This window comes from Eucyclogobius newberryi, unplaced genomic scaffold (genome assembly GCF_026437365.1).
Source record: "Eucyclogobius newberryi isolate DKJ021-1_F unplaced genomic scaffold, fEucNew1.0.hap1 SCAF_4, whole genome shotgun sequence".
Lineage (NCBI taxonomy): Eukaryota > Metazoa > Chordata > Actinopteri > Gobiiformes > Gobiidae > Eucyclogobius > Eucyclogobius newberryi.
The window spans coordinates 25,108,495-25,125,542 of record NW_027316056.1 but is presented as its reverse complement, the minus strand read 5'-3'; the positions used below and the strand labels follow the sequence as shown (position 1 = coordinate 25,125,542).

The following is a 17,048-nucleotide window of genomic DNA, read 5'->3' as shown; positions in this document are numbered from 1 at the left end:
TATTTAACACATAGAAACAAAATTTGTAAAAAATAAATACATGGCATAAACGTATTCATAAAATCATAAATTATGTCTCGAAGTCAGCAGTAAAATAAGTTTGAATTCAGAATGCAGTGATATCAGTTAAGGGTGGCTATTATTTAATCTACTGTATGTTCTTTCGAGTCCATTTTTTGCCCATCACTTTCTAGGTGAAGTTTGTGTAAATTATTCACAATGTAAAGCATTTAATAAGATGAACCTCACTGAGTTCTGATTCACAAACAGAAGACCGTTTGAAAATGGATATGAATGTGGTTTGAGTAAACAATTTAGGCAGACTTGCTGCACAGACAAAATGGACACTGCTGAAGGCATCGGTTTCATTATAGACCAAGGTAAAAATAGAAGTGAGAATTTATTTCACAAATGTACAGTTCTGCTACTTGAACATCAGTGGATTCCACTGGCTGTGTCTGAGGCACCGGCAAAGCCAGAAAAGACATTGGCTGCCTTAAAAACATGGGACCTTAGATGGAACCACCGTCTTGTTCTTTGACAGAAAAATCTCAAAGCTTCTGTCGGTGAAATCCCTCATTGGTCCAGGAGTATTCCATTGTAGAAAAAAGTTCAGTTGTAGTCATCTGGACTCAGTATTAGAAAAAACAACGTTTCGACTCATCTAAGAGTCATTGTCAATCTGCAAATTTAGACCGGAAACTCAGATATTTATTCCCTCCTGAACGGAGGAATAGAATAAATGAAACTTTTTGTTTTTCCTAAAACTGAGTCCAGATGACTACAACTGAACCTTTTTCTACAATCAAAGCCTCAGCCCAAAGTACAAGGGTAAAACCGCATACATAAAGAACTTTAAGGACACCAGAGGTCTGAAATGAACATTGAGAGGTGTCAGGGCATCTCTCCACCGCTGCTGAAATAGTATCTGACTGGAGGCCCAGCCAGATCCTCCTCTTCTTCTGCCTCTGGAGCAAATGAGACTGTGAGATCAACATAGCGCCGGTCTGCTGATGGCTTGATCAGTTTCTGCATCCTACAGAGACACAGAAACTAGATAAACTGCATCAACAGCAAAGACAATTTAGATGCTTTCTGAGTTCAGAACACTTACGTGAGTTTTAGTCTTTTTGAGTGTCCGGGCATGACAGGCACATATAGCATCTTTACTCCATATACTACCATAGTAGGTTCAATTGAATATTTTTCCTAGTAAAAAGGCCAAATGAATTACCATGTTAAAAGTTTCATAACAAGGGCATTAACTTCAAAGAATGAATTACTCGAATTACTCACCCTTACTGCATTCATAAAATCTGACAAAGTAAAGTCTTGATGTCCAAAGATAGTCCAACAGTCCCAGATGGTGAAGTAAATGTTGTTCCTTAAATATGAATATATATATATATATATATATATATTACTGGAGTCTAGACCTCTGGTTATATTAAGATGACGACATGTTTGATATACATTACAAGCCTTAATTATTGTACACACCGGATGAGTGCCTTCTTCACTGGAGCTGGTTCAGTGAATACCACAACAGGGATGGCCAAGTTGAAGAAGCAGTTTTTGAAAGACTCAAACCCATAGCCTCCAGCCACCTTAATCAACTCTAGAGCCACCTGAAAAAGTCTGGTTAGTATTTGACACTGGGACACGAGCAAATATCAGATAAAGACAGATAATTTCCTACCAGTCCCGCCACAGCAGCTGTTGCAGTAGCTATAGCAGGAATGATTTTGCCGGCAATGCGCTTGGTCTTAAAGCGGTCTGCAGGTTCAATGGAGTACATTCTGGCTCTGAGAGCCGATGCTGATGTTACAAAGTCCAGGTGACCATTGCCGTCGTCATCCTTTTCGAATTGTAATGGACTCATCTGTAATGTCTCTAAAGCGTTTCATACAAACAGGAAAATTATCAAGTTTGCTCATTGTTAGCAAAGTAAGCATATAGTATGTTTTTGTGAACCTGGTGTGATGCCGTTTGTCACAATGGCATTCTCCAACTGTTCAATGGCCTCCCTCTCCTCTTCACTGCTTGTTGTCAATTTAATCTGCTCTGGTTTTTTAGCAGTCTCATCCGTCACTATACTCTGAAAGTAGCATATCAATATTATTATTTTGAAAAGCTCAGAGACAATCATTAGGCTGTTTAACCTTCTCTGTTGGCCGATACTCTGGAATAGGCACATCTGAGAGGATTCTGCCAGCAACCTCTTCAGAGAGATCCTAGTAAATGCAAAGAGCTTGATACAATGAAATGTTCGGCCGAGTAAGACCAATTCATTCATACAAATATACAACACCTTTTCAGAGTAGGAAATGCTGTAAATCCCAGCATAAAGTCGGGCTGTGCTGACAATAAAAGTTAAGTGCCTGAAATAAAATCACAACATGAAGCTCATGAACGTTCTGAAATCACAAACTGATGCGGTTTAGCGACTTACAGAGGATCTTGCAAGTCAAATTCAAGCGGTGTTGGGGGTCGTTTAGGAGACTGCCAAAATAAACCTAAAACAAAAAGTCCTTTAGAAGAGTATGAGAGCTTTTATATTTCAACAATCAGTGCAGTGCAAAACCTACTTCCATCTTTTAACCTTGTGTCCAGAGGGAAGGCGTGCAGAAGCTGAAGTGCCTATATAAAACCAACAGATGCACAGGGCGAATCAGCACAAAAGATTTTATATTCTAAAATACAAGATACAAATATGTTTGCGGGAGACATAGAACCTTTGTCTTGAAATACTTCTCAAATTTCAGACGAGCAATGGTAATGCACTGCTCCCAACGACTGGGTCTTCTGCTCAACAACTTCATGACCTGGAATGAGCCCTCCAGACTTTCCCCTGCATGCATCCTCTACAGATGAACAAACGAGCTGTTATGTGCTATATATATCCTACCCTATATACTATATTAACACTGAACCTGTTGAAAGTCAGACCAATTCAACAGAAAACTCCCTCACCTGAAGAACAACTTCAGCTGAAGAGTGGCTCTGCCAGAAGGAGTTGTACAAGGATGGTTTGTGGGTAAAAGCATTCTCAAACTGCAAAGAGCAAAGAGTCTGTGAATTTGTGAAGGTGCAATTTAAATGTACGAAGGATGTCGTCCTCCTCAGGCTCATTTTAAAATTCAAAATATCTCAATTCGGATTAAAAAAAAAAAAAAAAATCTCATCCAGATTCATCAAACCTTGTCTCTTGCCCATTGGATGGTGTGCTCTATAACGGAAGGGAAAGACTTGAGGGTACAGAATGGGATTTCCTCTTCTGGGGGATCCCTCTAGAATGTATGTCAAAATGAGAGTTGGAGTGTTTGTAAATATTACAGCTTCTTCAATTGTTCATTAAACTTACATGGCTGTTGTAAGACTCCGTCAAGTTTGGCAAAATGATCTCTGTGTGACCTTTAGTGCCCATAGTACCGGAGTCAAGAAGTGCTTTTTGATTGGAAAGACAACGGCTGGAAATGTAAAAGCGAAAACCTCATTTAAAGAATAGGGACATTTACACTGAACATATGCTGCAAGTTAAGGTATTTGGTGTTATTGTTGAGTGTTTAAAGCAAAGTATTTAACTTGCCTATCTACATATCTGCGAGCCTCCACATTGTCCAGTGCAGTCACCACCACATTTATATTGGAGTAGAAAGAGTCACTGTAGATGCCTTCAGTAGCTGGACAAACTTTGTTGAGATGAGCGTCAATCTGTAAGTCGGAGTTAATATCTAGTGTTGCCTCTGCTGCTGTAGTACTCTTTGGTTTCTATGTGAATGCCAAATGTATTGGTTAAAAACTACGCCATAACAGAAATAGAGATTTGTTTCCCTCATTACAATCAAATTGAAAAAATAAACCTGTATATGATGTGGCCTGAAAAGAAACTGTCGATTGAGATTGGACTTTTCTATCAGATCAGGGTCAGTGATGCAAATCTACAACATAAAATCATTTTAGTAAAACAAGAAAGATCTTTTCAAGTGTGTACAAAAACACTGACAGCTCACCTCTCCAGAACCTTTAGTCAGTCCAACTCCAAGCAGGGCAAAGTTCTTTAGCATCTCACAACCAATTGCCCCACACCCCACCTGGATAGCGGAATTGTAATAACATCAAAGCGATGTATAGATATTGATAAATAATGAGTATGTTTAGAGTAAAATGTTTTACCATGAACACTCTGAGCTTCTGTAGTTCCAGGCTCATTGATTCTCCAATACAAGCTCGTAATCCATCATACCGGTCTCCTCTTGGATAAAAGTCTTCAGCAGGAACAGACTGCAAGGGCCTGACTACTTCCACAGCATCAATATAAAACTGAAGAAGGACAAAAAGTATTCATAGGAAGAATTTTACAAAACAATGATTTTGTTTTGCCATAAAACATACCCACTGCTGCAGAGGTGCAAACTTCCCTGTAATGGCTTTCAAAGCTTCCTGACTGGCAAAGCCCCCGACAGCCGCAGCTAGAGGAGGCAGGACTCCCTTAGCTGTTCTTGCCAAACATCGAACCAACTCAGAGTTTATTGCAGCCTGTCAGAAAATTAGAAAGATGATCACTCTTAAATGTGTTTAGAACTCTAAATTGTAGAACTGTTGTTAAGGCAACAGTTCTACAATGGGTCAGCTGAGACTATAAAACAATCTTACTTTGTTCTTCAAAGTAGAATTCACTTCTTCGGTTAACCTCAGTAAGACTTCAGCATCTTGTGAATATCTGTTCATAAAGAATGAACACGGTCAATATCTAACTTTTAATGTAACGCACACAATATTTACATTATCGAATTATACACACTACCGGTATATAAAACACTTACTTGATGTCTGGGAGTCGACTATGCAGTTGCTGAAAACTGTCCAGTGCTAACATGGCAACATGAATTTGCAGAGGTGCCTAGTGAGAAAAACACACATTGTTGCATTGTCACTCACAAGTTTATTTATTAAAGGTTGAATGGACGATTTTTTTGGCCCAAATCTGAGTCTTATTTCCTCGTGGCGTGGACTGCCGATTAGTCCTGCCACGTATCAATCATAAAACGCACCTACCGCTCACCTGCAGCCGCGTGCGGCTCGTCCCCCTAGAGCAGCACGGTTCCGCGTGTTTAAGCACATTGATCTATCATAATATAGTTCCCTCAGTGTATGGGACAAAATGAAAACGGAGAAAGACTGTTCGAGCTACCTCATAAGAGACGAAAATCTACGGGAGACGAGAGATGCGATGCGATCAATTGCGCTAATAAACAAACGCACGTGTGTGTTGTATCAGTCCGCACGGGGGAGTGCGCATGCACACTTCCACCCGAGTTCTCAAATCGCAGAAAAATCGTCCATTGCGCCTTGAAGTTTAAATTTCTTACCTCCGGTTTACTAAAATCCGGGATAACGACTTGTGGATCACAAAGTTGTTTCTCCATTGTTTCCTACAATTAAAAAAATGGTTTAATGGAAGATTATTTGCAGACAGTGTTTTTTTAAATGCAAACCATAAGTTATGAAGTACTGATAGATACATTTAATCATGTTACATACACTAACTACAGTTTCTTTGGTATGAACTTACAAATGTGTACGTCTTAGGAGTTTTTACCAGCACCACAAAACCACCGTGTGCATATGGACACAGTTGGGTCGTGTCTTCTATTGTGAAACTGTGAGGAGAAAGGACTAAAAAAACAAAGAAAATTAAATATCGTCATTGGCTACAACGTATACAAATGTGATAAGTTATGCAGTACATTTATACCTGATATCTTTTGTACTGTGCCGTTGAGTTCGTCCATGCCATTGACCTCCCTAAAGACCACACACTGCCCCGTCTCCAGGCCATGGGGGTGGTTGTCCATGCATGTAACCACTCCAGGGTTGTCCTAAAAAGGTAGAATATGTTAGCAAACAGTACAATACTATTATACGGTGAAATATGGTAAATACAGTCATTGTAGAAAAATAAATACCTGAGTAATACTTTGGATAAACATTTCTTTTGGCTCTTCTCCGGTGGGATCTGACACTTCAAATTCTTCCCCAAAATCACAAAAGACTCTGGCGCAAATGCCATATGCATCACAGCCGATAAACTGTAAGAAACATGAAGCACACCCATCAAACTGCTTTATATTTTACTTTCTGTGATCCACAAATCCAGCTCTGGTTTATTAAATGTGTTTATTTATGGTCCTTCATTTAACAACGTGAACCCATTCGATTAGCGTGGCACAGACTTACTCTGATGGAGGGTGACTGTGAGTGGCAGAAGTCATTTATTCGTCTCTGCAGGTTTAGTCTGGCTTCTGTGAGTATAATACACTACGAAAAAGAGTACAATTGTAAATAAAATCATGGCAGATATTGGCACAACACAACTAAACCCATTTACACTTTAGTAGTTTCAGAGAGTTGATAGATTATACCTGGTACTTTTTGAGAAAGCTGAGGTCAGTATTATCATCTAAAGAGGACGAGGACATATCCACATGCACGTAGGGATTCAACTCGGCAACCCGGGGACACACTGCTTCTACCCTAATGCATGAAGAGTAAAAAGACACCGATATAGTACCACAGATTAAGCAACACATTGGTCATATCGCTTAGTGGAATAATGAATTTGCCAGTGTTACCTCTTTTTCTGACAGGAGACATCATCTGTGCGTATGAAAAAGTTTGAACCCAGATCCCACGTTTCACACTGCTTTGTGTCATGCAGCGTGACAGCCTGTCCACAGGAATAAACAGCACATGCTTTATCTTTACATGCTTCTTGCAATCTTCAGTGATGAACAAAAAAGAAATAGGCCTACCTTGACACCAGCCAAGACAATGTTTTTTGCTGCATAAAAATGGCATGTTATTTTTTACATTCTTAATCAATAACAATAAAGTATGTTGATGACACTTACCAATTTCTATCCCAAGCCCTCCCATTCCGCTGAGGAACACAGAAGACTGAGCCATCTGCTGCATAGCCAGGTCTCCCAGCACATAGCGCTGACGGCTGAAAACACAAGCTGTAAGAGGATGTCTACAGACCTTTTAAATGTTCAAGACTCTGAAATGAAGGCAACTGGAGGCAAACCATAAAACATGTTCACTGTTTAACTAGTGTAAGATCCAAATGTTAATGTTTAAGTTTGCATAACAAAAAATAAGCACATATTTTGATTTTCCAGAGTAAAAACATCAGTTATTCACATTATGTTCCACTTCACTTTTGCCTCCATTCAGGAATTTAGACTATATTTGCTAACTATTTTTTTTTTAAAGGGTCTATTCCGTATGTACTTATCAAACTTACCTGTAAAGTGAATCGTCAATCTCCATGGAGTCGGATGCCATTCTGAGAAACAAAGAAAAAACACCTTTAATTAAATAAACCCTTTCCTCCCAAAACCAACGCCCTGTGGAAGCTAACGTGGTGGTGATGCTGGAGGATAAACTCTGATGCCCCGAAGAGACAGTCGGGTTTGAAGGTGTGCTACTGTGAAATCCGATAGAAGCACAGGTTTAATGTTAAATGCTACAAAACACAAGCGACATCCTTTGAAAAGAGGTACCGTCCCGTGTTAGCGCACAGTGTTGCTAGCGCAGCTAACACACAGACCCTATTACCTGGCTCTAATTTAACTCTTGTGATAATTCACTATCAGCACTTTCATTCGCAATATATATCCTGATAATTATTTTTCACATCTATGTGGAAAACAACAATGACAGTGCGTAATAACGCTTTAATTGTGAGTAATGACGCTGCTACCTGTCAATGTGCAAGAAGAGCAGCAGAAGGCTCCGGTCGGGAACGGAAAGTGCTTCCGGGTTACAAAGATCACGTGATTGAGTCTAAGTTCAAATTCCAAAAACACAGGCATAAACTGAAATTAAAACATATAACAGAGGATGAGGAGGAAGAGGATTTAGTTGTTGTTGTTTTATGGCGGTTGGTATCCAAGCGTTACATTACCGCCAGACTTTATTCCTTAGACTTTATTCCAGCTGGCCTTCTTCACCGTCAGACAGTTGTTTAATGGCTAAGGTGAAGAGACGTTTTGGAATCTTGGCTTTGATTACACAAAAACCTGATCCCACATTGACACTTGTTATGCAATTCAGTTCTCTTTCTACTACGAAGAATAAAGTCTGGCGGTAATGCAACGCTTGGATGCCAACTGCCATACAACAACAACAACAACAACAACATCCTTCTACTACTTTGATATGTGCTCGTGGGTCAAAGCCCACGAGCTCCAAGCACATTAGATCATCCTCTAAACACTGGCATAAACTGAAAATAAATAACATACAGAAAAACACTACTTGATCCAATGGACCCAACTTTTTTCATTCATGTTTTGCTCATCGTGTAACCAACAGATGTTTGATTATTCAAATAAAAAATAAAAATTGTTCTTTTAGTTTATAGGCTATACAAATACAAAGCATTGAAACTACAAATGACGAAATGAAAATTAAGTACACTACAGTGCTGAGTTTCTCCTCATTTAGGAAGAAAATAATTTTATGTAATTTTGTTTTTTATACAGGAAATATATTAAAATGCTTTAATAAGGCCTAATAATGTAATAGTTCTGTATAGGCCTGACTGAGTGATTATTTCAACAGTGGCTACAGAGCCTTTGCTGCACAGAAACAAGAACCTGCTGGAAAAACTTTCTGTGCAGCAAAGGCTCTGTAGCCACTGTTGAAATGATCAAACATCAATAGGTTGGTGAAACATTTACCTTTTGCTGATCCCCTGAATAACTGAGAATGGACTGAAAAATATGCTGAACAATTTTCTGTCTTATTTTTATGTATTTATTGCAGTGCTGATTAGGACATTTCCCTCCTTGTTTCAACACTATCTTTTCGTTTATTTTAGTGTGTTTGTGTCTCACTTTAGACTTTAGAGTCACCCTCCCTCTGTTCATATTGGCCAGAAGCACACAGGAGCACCTCCCCTTGCCCTGGAGCCAGACCCAGTGCCCTGTACCTGAACACACTTTGAGTCTACATTGTCTACCCCTTCCATCTCTCAGTTACTTTTCTTTGTTTGCAATGTGGGGCAGAGTTGCACTGCGTCCGCTGCAGCGGCTCTCAGTCTCTCATCTGAATCTAAGTTCAACAACACATTTGCCGAAAAAGATGTCAACCCTTCAACGAGTATATGTGACTCGACAAATACCACCTGAGGGTCTCAAGATACTGAAAGAATCTGGACAGTGAGTCTTTTTTATAGTAATTGTATTAATCTAAATGCACATTTGATTTGTCTTCATTGCTGTTGGGTTGTCAGAAAATTGCTTTTCAATGTCTAAAATATAGTAATTTTCCGATGTAATTGTGTGTAAAGGACAATTACGTTGACAGGGTTCCTGGCCTGATAGTCTTATCTGGTTTATTCTGGTTCATTCTTGTGCATGTGTGTTTTTCCAGAGTTCAGTTTGAACTGTGGGACTCCGATGACCTCCCAGTCCCCAGGGCTGAGTTACTGCAGAAGGTCAAAAGTGTTGATGGTTTGCTCTGTGTACTCACAGAGAAGATAGATGCTGAACTTTTAGATGCTGCCGGTCAGTGAAAATGATCTAAAAAGAATGACAGACAGAGCTTCAATACACCAATTATGTGTTGTTCACCTGCAGGTCCAAACTTGAAGGTTCTCAGTACAATGTCAGTGGGCTTTGATCATCTTGACTTGAAGGAGCTTAAAAAAAGGTATTTTATGATTTAAATCGCTTCTATGTTTGCATGGTAAACACAAATTGCACTGGAAGTTAAATCTTTGGTTGTCCGTAGAGGAATTCGTGTGGGTTATACACCTGATGTTTTGACTGATTCTGTAGCTGAGTTAACTGTTGCATTGTTGCTGGCAACATCGAGGAGGCTGCTAGAAGCCACACATGAAGCCAAGACGTAAGTTACAAAAATAAATAAATAAATAAATTAGACGTTAGTAAAGCCACTCTTTATTGTTGTCTGTGACAGAGGTGGCTGGGGCACATGGAGAACACTGTGGCTGTGTGGACATGAACTGGCCAATAGTACAGTGGGCATCTTTGGTCTGGGAAGAATAGGTGAGAATGTGACTCAAGATTATATATTTTACTCTGTCAAAAATGTTTTTTTTTTCTCTTGTAATTTAAGGTGTGGCTATTGCTGAGCGCCTTGCCCCATTCAAAGTAAAAAAATTCATCTATACAGATGTTGTCCCTAGACCTGAGCTTGCCAGTCTAATCAATGCAGAATTTGGTAAGAAAATAATTATTATATCTAATATGGAATGCAAGGATGTATACATCATTAATCATATAATATTGCACCCACATGCACTTTTTGGTTCAGTCTCTATGGATGAACTGGCAAAGCAATCCGATTTTCTGGCTATGTGTTGTGCTTTGACACCGGAGACAAAGGAGATCTGCAACAAGGACCTCTTTTCTAAAATGAAGAACACATCCATCTTTATCAACACTAGCAGGTACCTCTTACCATAATTTCTTATGTACTGTAATACATACTGTTGGATATGCACTGCTCTTTTCTCATACAATTTGTCTTCCAGAGGTGGTGTGGTGCACCAGGAAGACCTTTACGACGCTCTATCTAGTGGGCAGATTGCAGGAGCTGGACTTGATGTTACAGTGCCAGAGCCGCTCCCAACCAGTCACCCACTGTTTACCTTAAAAAACTGTGGTGTGTGACACTTGAGTGTTTACTTTTTCTCCACTTTGATTGAACATAGCCCCTGATCTCTCTGTTTATTTTCCACAGTGATCCTTCCTCACATTGCCAGTGCATCCTACACTACACGTAATGCCATGTCATCCCTGGCTGCAAACAACCTGCTTCTGGGTTTGCGTGGTGAACCAATGATAAAAAATCTCCAGTTGTGAAGAGAACAGAACATGGCATAGCTTTTTATCAAGGCTATACATGCACAAAATAGATCTAATTTTATAAAGTGTATTCTGCTGACATAAGAAATAAATGTGATTTTTTTCTAATGTGATTTAATATGTATTTAAGAGTGAACATGTGTGACATCACTGAAATCTCTAACAAACACAAATCAAGCATATCGGGGGTAGGGGGGGTGATTCAAATAAAAGGCTTTACTTAAGATAAAAGATGCAGTTGATAAAAACTTGCTCTCACAATGCTGTCAGTCTGTTTGTCAAACTTAAAACTGTTGTCAAAAAGGACACCAGGGTTCTTTAGTTTTAACTTGTTTGTCAATTAATCAAAATGAGAAAACCACCAAATAAAAACACTACATAATTCAAGTCTTATGAAAAAAAGTGGCAAAAACTTCCAAGTATTTGAAAAAGTAAAATAATTTATTTGAAATTCAAGTAACAACACATATTTGCATATTTTCAGCGTAATAACGTTTTTATGCTTAATATAGTGTCGTTACTGAAAATAGACGCATTTATATTCAGAACAAACATATAATGCCAATAATCAAATAGAATCCCTGAAGTATTATACAAAGTAAAAAGACAAATAAATGCATTTTTATATTTTTTTTTAATTAAATGTTAAAATGTGTAATATGATTTAAAATGATAATCTCTTATCTTGACAAGTTGGATACACATCAGTGTTAACAAATCATGTTTCCAGACAAAGGTATTTAATAATATAAACTCAAGTATAGATGCGCTTTAATTAAATCAAGAAATTCCCTGATTCCCATTCTTCATGATGAAAGTATTTTATATTGATTCTCATTAACCTAACATTCTTTAAAATGTTAAAACAAGCTCATTGAATGATTAAATTTAGGATTAGTCAGAGTGATACAAATCACTAGTCAAAAGTACAAAGGAAGTACAAGTGGCCATAAGGATCTCACAAAGTTCCAGTGTACAGACTAGTTTTAAGGTGCATATTAGGAATGGCTTTGTTTGGCAAGAAAAAAATTATAAATATGAGTAATCTTAGTCCCCTATGGGAGCAATAAAGTGTATCTTAACCTTAACCTATAAACTGGTAATGGGCAGTACGATCCTCATCAGGGACACAAGAATGTCATCTTATCATTACAAGATAAGAAGACAAAAACATGCACAAATAAATAGTATGTGGGGAAAAGGGTATTATGGTATCTTTATATCATTTGCATTGTCAGTTAAAAACCAGAGACAGCTAGAATTTGTTTTGTAAATAACTGCCCAAAGTTCATGACAAATTGACAAAGACAGATAATTGACAGAAAAAAGTTAACTTACACTTATTACACTGTAACATACATAAGTTCTTCATATTTACATCTGGTGGTACATTTTTAATCACAGTAAACATCATGTTACTGTGAAATATACTTTTGAAAAGCTATGACTTTGCTAAAATGGGCTCAAGAAAGAAAAAGCACAACAAAAGACAGAAACCACAAATCTATCAGAAGTATGTTGGTCAGTCTGTCACACCAAGAGAAACTATAGAATAAATACACTTGACGTGAGTAGAGGGGAGGACGGATGCAATCATTTTTTACATTGCAGAATACATTTATTCAAGATAAATCCATCTATGATTGTTGAAATATTGATTAAGAGGAGCAAATGTGATGCTCAATGTTTACAATCACAGAAGCATATTTACAAATGACAGGGCTTTACGTTGCACACATTAATCATTAGAAATTCCACATGAATATACAAGTAAGTAGGAATACATTTGCAGTGTAGTCAATTTGCTTTATCGTTTATCTGTAGATCTGGAGGACTTTCTTTATCCTTGTTAAAACACATTTTAGACTCCTGTCACAATATTGTGGATAGCTGGAGGGCATTCAGCATAAACATCTGCTAGCTGAATGAAGGATGAAAGGGATAGTTTTTAACAAATACAAATTTAAATCTGGGATACCTCATTCTCAAAAGCCTGTCTAAGCCTAGAGCAGGGCATTTGACATGTTGCTGTTCTGCCAGCGCAGACAGGTGGTTTTGGAGTGCTTGTACAGGTGAGAAGACTGGCTAAAACGTTTGCCACACTTGAGGCAGGCATACGGCTTCTCGCCTGTGTGAACTCGAATGTGTTTCTTGCAGTCTGTTAGAGTAAGAAAAGTTTTGCAACAGATTTTACAGGCATACTTGCGATCTCCTTCCACCACAAGAACATTGTGTTCAGATAATGCCTTCTTGCACTTGGACAGGACGTCAGCTGAGGCTCTAGTCAGATGGGGTGGGAGTGACATGGGGGCGTTACTGTTCATGTCATACCCCCTCCCTTCATTGAGAAGGACAGGACTTGTAAGAGAGGAGGAAGCAGTTGCTTGGAGTACACCATTTAATCCTTCAGACCCAGCCATTTTAGGAGCAATACGCCTGTAACCAGAATATGCCAAAGCTGTGGAGGATGGTCCTACAGATTCTTGTGATGGATTCCCTAAGGCGTGCAGAGAGAGTGAACTGGAACGTTGAAAATCCATGTCAAAGCGCTCTACATGTCCTCCACTAGCTCCTGGTCTTCTCGGGTTGCCCAAACTTTCATGCATAGGACGAAGGAAAAAAGAATCTGAGTTGAGGTTATTTCCAAAGCTTCCATAACTCTCAGTGCTAAGGCGAAGAGCAGATGACCCTGACTGGCTGGAGCCAGACTCTGCAGTGTTCCTTCGACCCACAAAGTGACGACTAACAGCTTCTCCAGTCGTGGTGTTTGGGAGGTCATCTTCTCCAGTAACCAGCCCAGTGCCATTGTTTGTAAAATCTTTGGCAACTAGAAAGTTTGATATGGCGTTCACACGGTTATTGCCGTTAATGCCTTTGAGAGAGCTGGACTGAAGCAGAGAGCCTGAGCTTGGCTGCGGCTCAGAGGTGAAGCTACGATCACTGCTCTCTGGACTCAGCTCCACTTTCTCCTCATCGTCCTGGCCCACACGATCAGTCGGATCACTGGCTTCAGCTTGTGAGGTCACATCACTGATTTCATCAACGGGCTCCGGAGAACTCAAAGGCTCTTGTTTAACCACAACTTCCTGTGGAAAAAAGAGGATTTAAGTTTAGGTAAAATCATGGTGATTGATGATCAAAGAAATATTTATTTAAAGGCCAACCTTTTGTTCCTCTTCCGGTTCATCTTCTTCTGTTATAATTTTGACTTTCATCACTGCCCTGTTGTCCTGGGACTCAAGGTCATCCATGTCTTCTTCTTTACCAACCCCTGCGGCCATTCCCCCCATGCCCTCCGCTTGACAGTGCCCACTATCAGACTGACTAGGCAGTTGAGGATCATCTTGTGACATACCAAGAAAATTGCCCACTGTATCTAATTTAGAATCATCGCCCAGTTTGATTGAGTCAGGGGAAAGAATAGCACTACCCTGCCCTGCGTTTACACGTCCGTCCCCTAACAAACCAAGGGCAGGACTAGATGGGCACTGTCTCTGCCCGTTTTGGTCTTCAGGTAGTCCCAGAACCGACGACTTGCGTTTCTGGAAGCGCCGGATTGAATAGGAGGCTTTCTGATCTGTTCTACCGCCCACTCCTACATTCCTAACACCATCATTGTCATCTCCATCCAATGCCGAGCTAACCAGGCTCAGACCCAGCTGCTGAAGCAAGAAGCTGCGTTGCAGTTTTGAACTAGCAGAATTTGCCATTAGGTTTGGGTTCACAGCAAAGTTAGCCTGCTGCTGCTGCTGCTGCTGCTGCTGCTGCTGCTGCTGTTGCTGCTGTTGCTGCTGCCGTTTACGCTGCTGATCTGGCTGAGTGTGATGAGTGGCTCTTTCAGAGGACGACATAGGAAGTGTGCGCGTAGTGAGATAATGTTTACAAGCTTTGACTACATTGTTAAGGTGCAGGTGTGAGGATGCCAACAGAATATCCATGACGTTACTTTCCCCCAGCATCAGAGTGGAGGTGTACATCATGTCCACTAGTGCAGCAAAAGCTTCAGCTGTTACAACCTGTTAATGGGCAGAATAAAAGATCAATACAGTGACAAACTCCCACCACGCAGAGTCTAGACAAGGGCCCCTCACCTCACTGTCCAGTTGGATCATGTTCATGCTCGCATCTCCATCCGCCACAGTGAACAGAGCCCGGAAGTGTGTGCTGCAGGCGGCCAACACAGACCGGTGAGCCTTAAAATGTTGACTGCCCACAACAATAACACAGTCACACAGTTGGCCATGGATTCGTTGATAGTTTAGCTGCTGAAAAATCTGCTCAAAATGTCCAGGGAAATCCATGTCCCTAAAAGATAAGATGATTTTAAAATATGAACAGGTTTAAAGCAAGCACCATTGAGAAGTAGGCTATATGTGCATTTATTATTTCTTGATGTAACAATAGCTAAGAAATCTCTGGTTGGCAGCAGTAAAGTGAAGTAAACTGAAACATATAGCATTATCATTCACCTTTGTTGTTAGCTTGATGCTGGCTATGACTACCCGTGGCATTTTCATTCGCTAAAACGGCATTTTTCCCATGTTAAATATGAATTCAAAGAGACTAATTCAAAATAAACCACGTTTGTATTAACTTAACTATTGTAGCGTCTTTTTTCTTTTTATCCCGTATTCCTTTGTGTAAACTAGTGATATTTTAGCACTGACCTGTCGGGGCCTGGTTGGTTGTGCGTAGACTCGAGTTTTCTCTCGTACCTTCAGTCCTCAGCAATTGCTTCGTGCTTCTCCAAAGAACTGGCGTCTGAAAGCAAGTGTGTTTTACGATGCCATGCTATTTTATCATCTTTCAGCAGACGTGTCATTAAAATAATCTAATCTCAGACAGTGTTATTCAAAACAGACACACATGGTGGCGCTGTGAATATTTCTTCTTCGTCGTTTATGGCAAACATTTAAAATGCGCAGTACCGCCACCATCTGGAACTTGTGTCGCTTCTTTTCGGCTGTGCGCCCCATGGTGCGCACCAATTTCCCCTTCATCCACCACCCTGAACAAATCCCTTCCGTACAATTCTCCCCAGTTCCTCCCCTACACCTAAACATATTTTTGCAACATTCAATATTAGAAAAACGGGTTGTAAGATACGATGTGACAGATGTCTATTTAGGTCTAACGTCAGTTCAGTGGTCAGCAGTTGCGCAGTCTTGTTGGAGGGGGCAGCACTGCACTCCGTCTGCTACCCTATGGTTTTCTGACGAAGAAGAAACACGTGACAACATGGCGGCCTCCTGCTCGATAGTGTGCTGTGAAGAAGAATCCGATAAAGCAGTTATAGGTAATTACCGTATCACTCATCACGCTTTGTCGTATTTACACGATCACACGTTTTAGCTGGACCAATTTAAAACATGGCAGTGTCTACAGAACCGTCTGACAGCCTCTAACTCTCTTTGCTGTCCCCACTGGTTGGCAATGTGTGAAAAACGTGCATATCGAACACAGTTTTTTTCTTGTGTGATTTAATCCATGGATCTATTAGGGTTTAATCATGGATGTACTAAATTATGCCAACACTTCAGCGAACTTAACCTAAACCAAACCATTTCCAACCATGGTCCACGTTCTGAATTAGAATTACTATTATTCATTCACAGAATAAAATATTTTTGTTAAGACTTGTATGTAATAATATAGTATTATTTTAGAAGAAGCTCACATTAAATACACCTATTGGCATTTGCTATTTTAATCTCTCTCTGCCGTACGATTTATAAAAAACAAAAAATCATATTGGGTTATTATCTATGAGCTTAATTTTCCAAAGTCTTCGTCCATCCATCTTCTGTCACTTATCTGGGTTGCGGGGCAGCAGGCTAGGGACTCCCAGACGTCTCACCTTATTCAACAACTTGCCCTTTTTGACAATGGGGTGGTTGTGGTCAACCTATGTACAACAAGTTAAGCCTGCCACGTCTTGTGTTTTCATGGGGAAACAAGACACGATGCTCGTTATATGTTCTACAAGACCTCTAATTGAGATATTTCATCCCTTAGTGCAATTTTCAAATGGAACTGTTAAAAATCCAGACCAACTTCAGTTTTCTATGTTCAAGAACATGGATGAAAAAAACCCCAGGAAGAAAAACAGGCGCATATTGGTGAGAGGTTTTAATATCAGTTAGT

General features: G+C 39.8%; 4 protein-coding genes across 4 annotated transcripts in view; 2 read left to right on the top strand and 2 right to left on the bottom strand.

Moving 5' to 3' along the window:
- Nucleotides 1-381: 381 nt before the first annotated feature.
- uba6 (ubiquitin like modifier activating enzyme 6) lies at nt 382-7,838 on the bottom strand. The gene is made up of 32 exons (XM_072463817.1): nt 7,769-7,838; nt 7,310-7,351; nt 6,915-7,009; nt 6,816-6,844; nt 6,636-6,730; nt 6,426-6,537; nt 6,241-6,321; nt 5,970-6,092; nt 5,759-5,882; nt 5,576-5,679; nt 5,373-5,435; nt 4,827-4,903; nt 4,657-4,723; nt 4,396-4,539; nt 4,177-4,323; nt 4,014-4,094; nt 3,864-3,941; nt 3,590-3,771; nt 3,365-3,470; nt 3,201-3,290; nt 2,974-3,054; nt 2,736-2,864; nt 2,589-2,640; nt 2,453-2,516; nt 2,312-2,381; nt 2,163-2,234; nt 1,975-2,098; nt 1,700-1,893; nt 1,501-1,628; nt 1,297-1,384; nt 1,115-1,209; nt 382-1,036 (listed from the first exon to the last, which is right to left on the bottom strand). Exons 2-32 carry the CDS (start codon nt 7,348-7,350, stop codon nt 895-897), a joined length of 3,078 nt encoding a protein of 1,025 aa, XP_072319918.1. The 5' UTR covers nt 7,351; nt 7,769-7,838; the 3' UTR covers nt 382-894.
- A 1,171-nt stretch (nt 7,839-9,009) lies between these two features.
- On the top strand, nt 9,010-10,995 carry grhprb (glyoxylate reductase/hydroxypyruvate reductase b). The gene is made up of 9 exons (XM_072463430.1): nt 9,010-9,230; nt 9,445-9,578; nt 9,651-9,723; nt 9,805-9,921; nt 9,994-10,082; nt 10,153-10,257; nt 10,351-10,486; nt 10,571-10,701; nt 10,780-10,995. The coding sequence occupies exons 1-9, from the start codon at nt 9,067-9,069 to the stop codon at nt 10,899-10,901; spliced, it is 1,071 nt and encodes a 356-aa protein (XP_072319531.1). The 5' UTR covers nt 9,010-9,066; the 3' UTR covers nt 10,902-10,995.
- A 1,784-nt stretch (nt 10,996-12,779) lies between these two features.
- Nucleotides 12,780-15,827, bottom strand: zbtb5 (zinc finger and BTB domain containing 5). The gene is made up of 4 exons (XM_072463010.1): nt 15,572-15,827; nt 14,996-15,209; nt 14,069-14,920; nt 12,780-13,990 (listed from the first exon to the last, which is right to left on the bottom strand). The coding sequence occupies exons 2-4, from the start codon at nt 15,203-15,205 to the stop codon at nt 12,908-12,910; spliced, it is 2,145 nt and encodes a 714-aa protein (XP_072319111.1). The 5' UTR covers nt 15,206-15,209; nt 15,572-15,827; the 3' UTR covers nt 12,780-12,907.
- A 302-nt stretch (nt 15,828-16,129) lies between these two features.
- Nucleotides 16,130-17,048, top strand: part of polr1e (RNA polymerase I subunit E) — a 6,358-nt gene continuing 5,439 nt past the window's right edge. The window contains exons 1-2 of the mRNA XM_072463304.1: nt 16,130-16,200; nt 16,920-17,023. Of these exons, the coding sequence (XP_072319405.1) occupies nt 16,143-16,200; nt 16,920-17,023 (162 nt within the window). The 5' untranslated portion in view covers nt 16,130-16,142. The remainder of the gene's footprint in view (nt 16,201-16,919; nt 17,024-17,048) is intronic.

Coding starts and splice junctions, on each gene's coding strand:
- uba6 (XM_072463817.1), bottom strand. CDS start 7,350: ATGGCATCCGACTCCATGGAGATTGACGATTCACTTTACAG. Junction 2,641..2,735: donor AGAAGTATTTCAAGACAAAG/GTTCTATGTCTC, acceptor GGTTTTATATAG/GCACTTCAGCTTCTGCACGC. Junction 2,517..2,588: donor CACAAGGTTAAAAGATGGAA/GTAGGTTTTGCA, acceptor TTTTTGTTTTAG/GTTTATTTTGGCAGTCTCCT.
- grhprb (XM_072463430.1), top strand. CDS start 9,067: ATGTGGGGCAGAGTTGCACTGCGTCCGCTGCAGCGGCTCTCAGTCTCT. Junction 9,724..9,804: donor TTGAAGGAGCTTAAAAAAAG/GTATTTTATGAT, acceptor GGTTGTCCGTAG/AGGAATTCGTGTGGGTTATA. Junction 10,083..10,152: donor CTTTGGTCTGGGAAGAATAG/GTGAGAATGTGA, acceptor TTGTAATTTAAG/GTGTGGCTATTGCTGAGCGC.
- zbtb5 (XM_072463010.1), bottom strand. CDS start 15,205: ATGGATTTCCCTGGACATTTTGAGCAGATTTTTCAGCAGCTAAACTAT. Junction 14,921..14,995: donor TGATCCAACTGGACAGTGAG/GTGAGGGGCCCT, acceptor GCCCATTAACAG/GTTGTAACAGCTGAAGCTTT. Junction 13,991..14,068: donor AACCGGAAGAGGAACAAAAG/GTTGGCCTTTAA, acceptor TTTTTTCCACAG/GAAGTTGTGGTTAAACAAGA.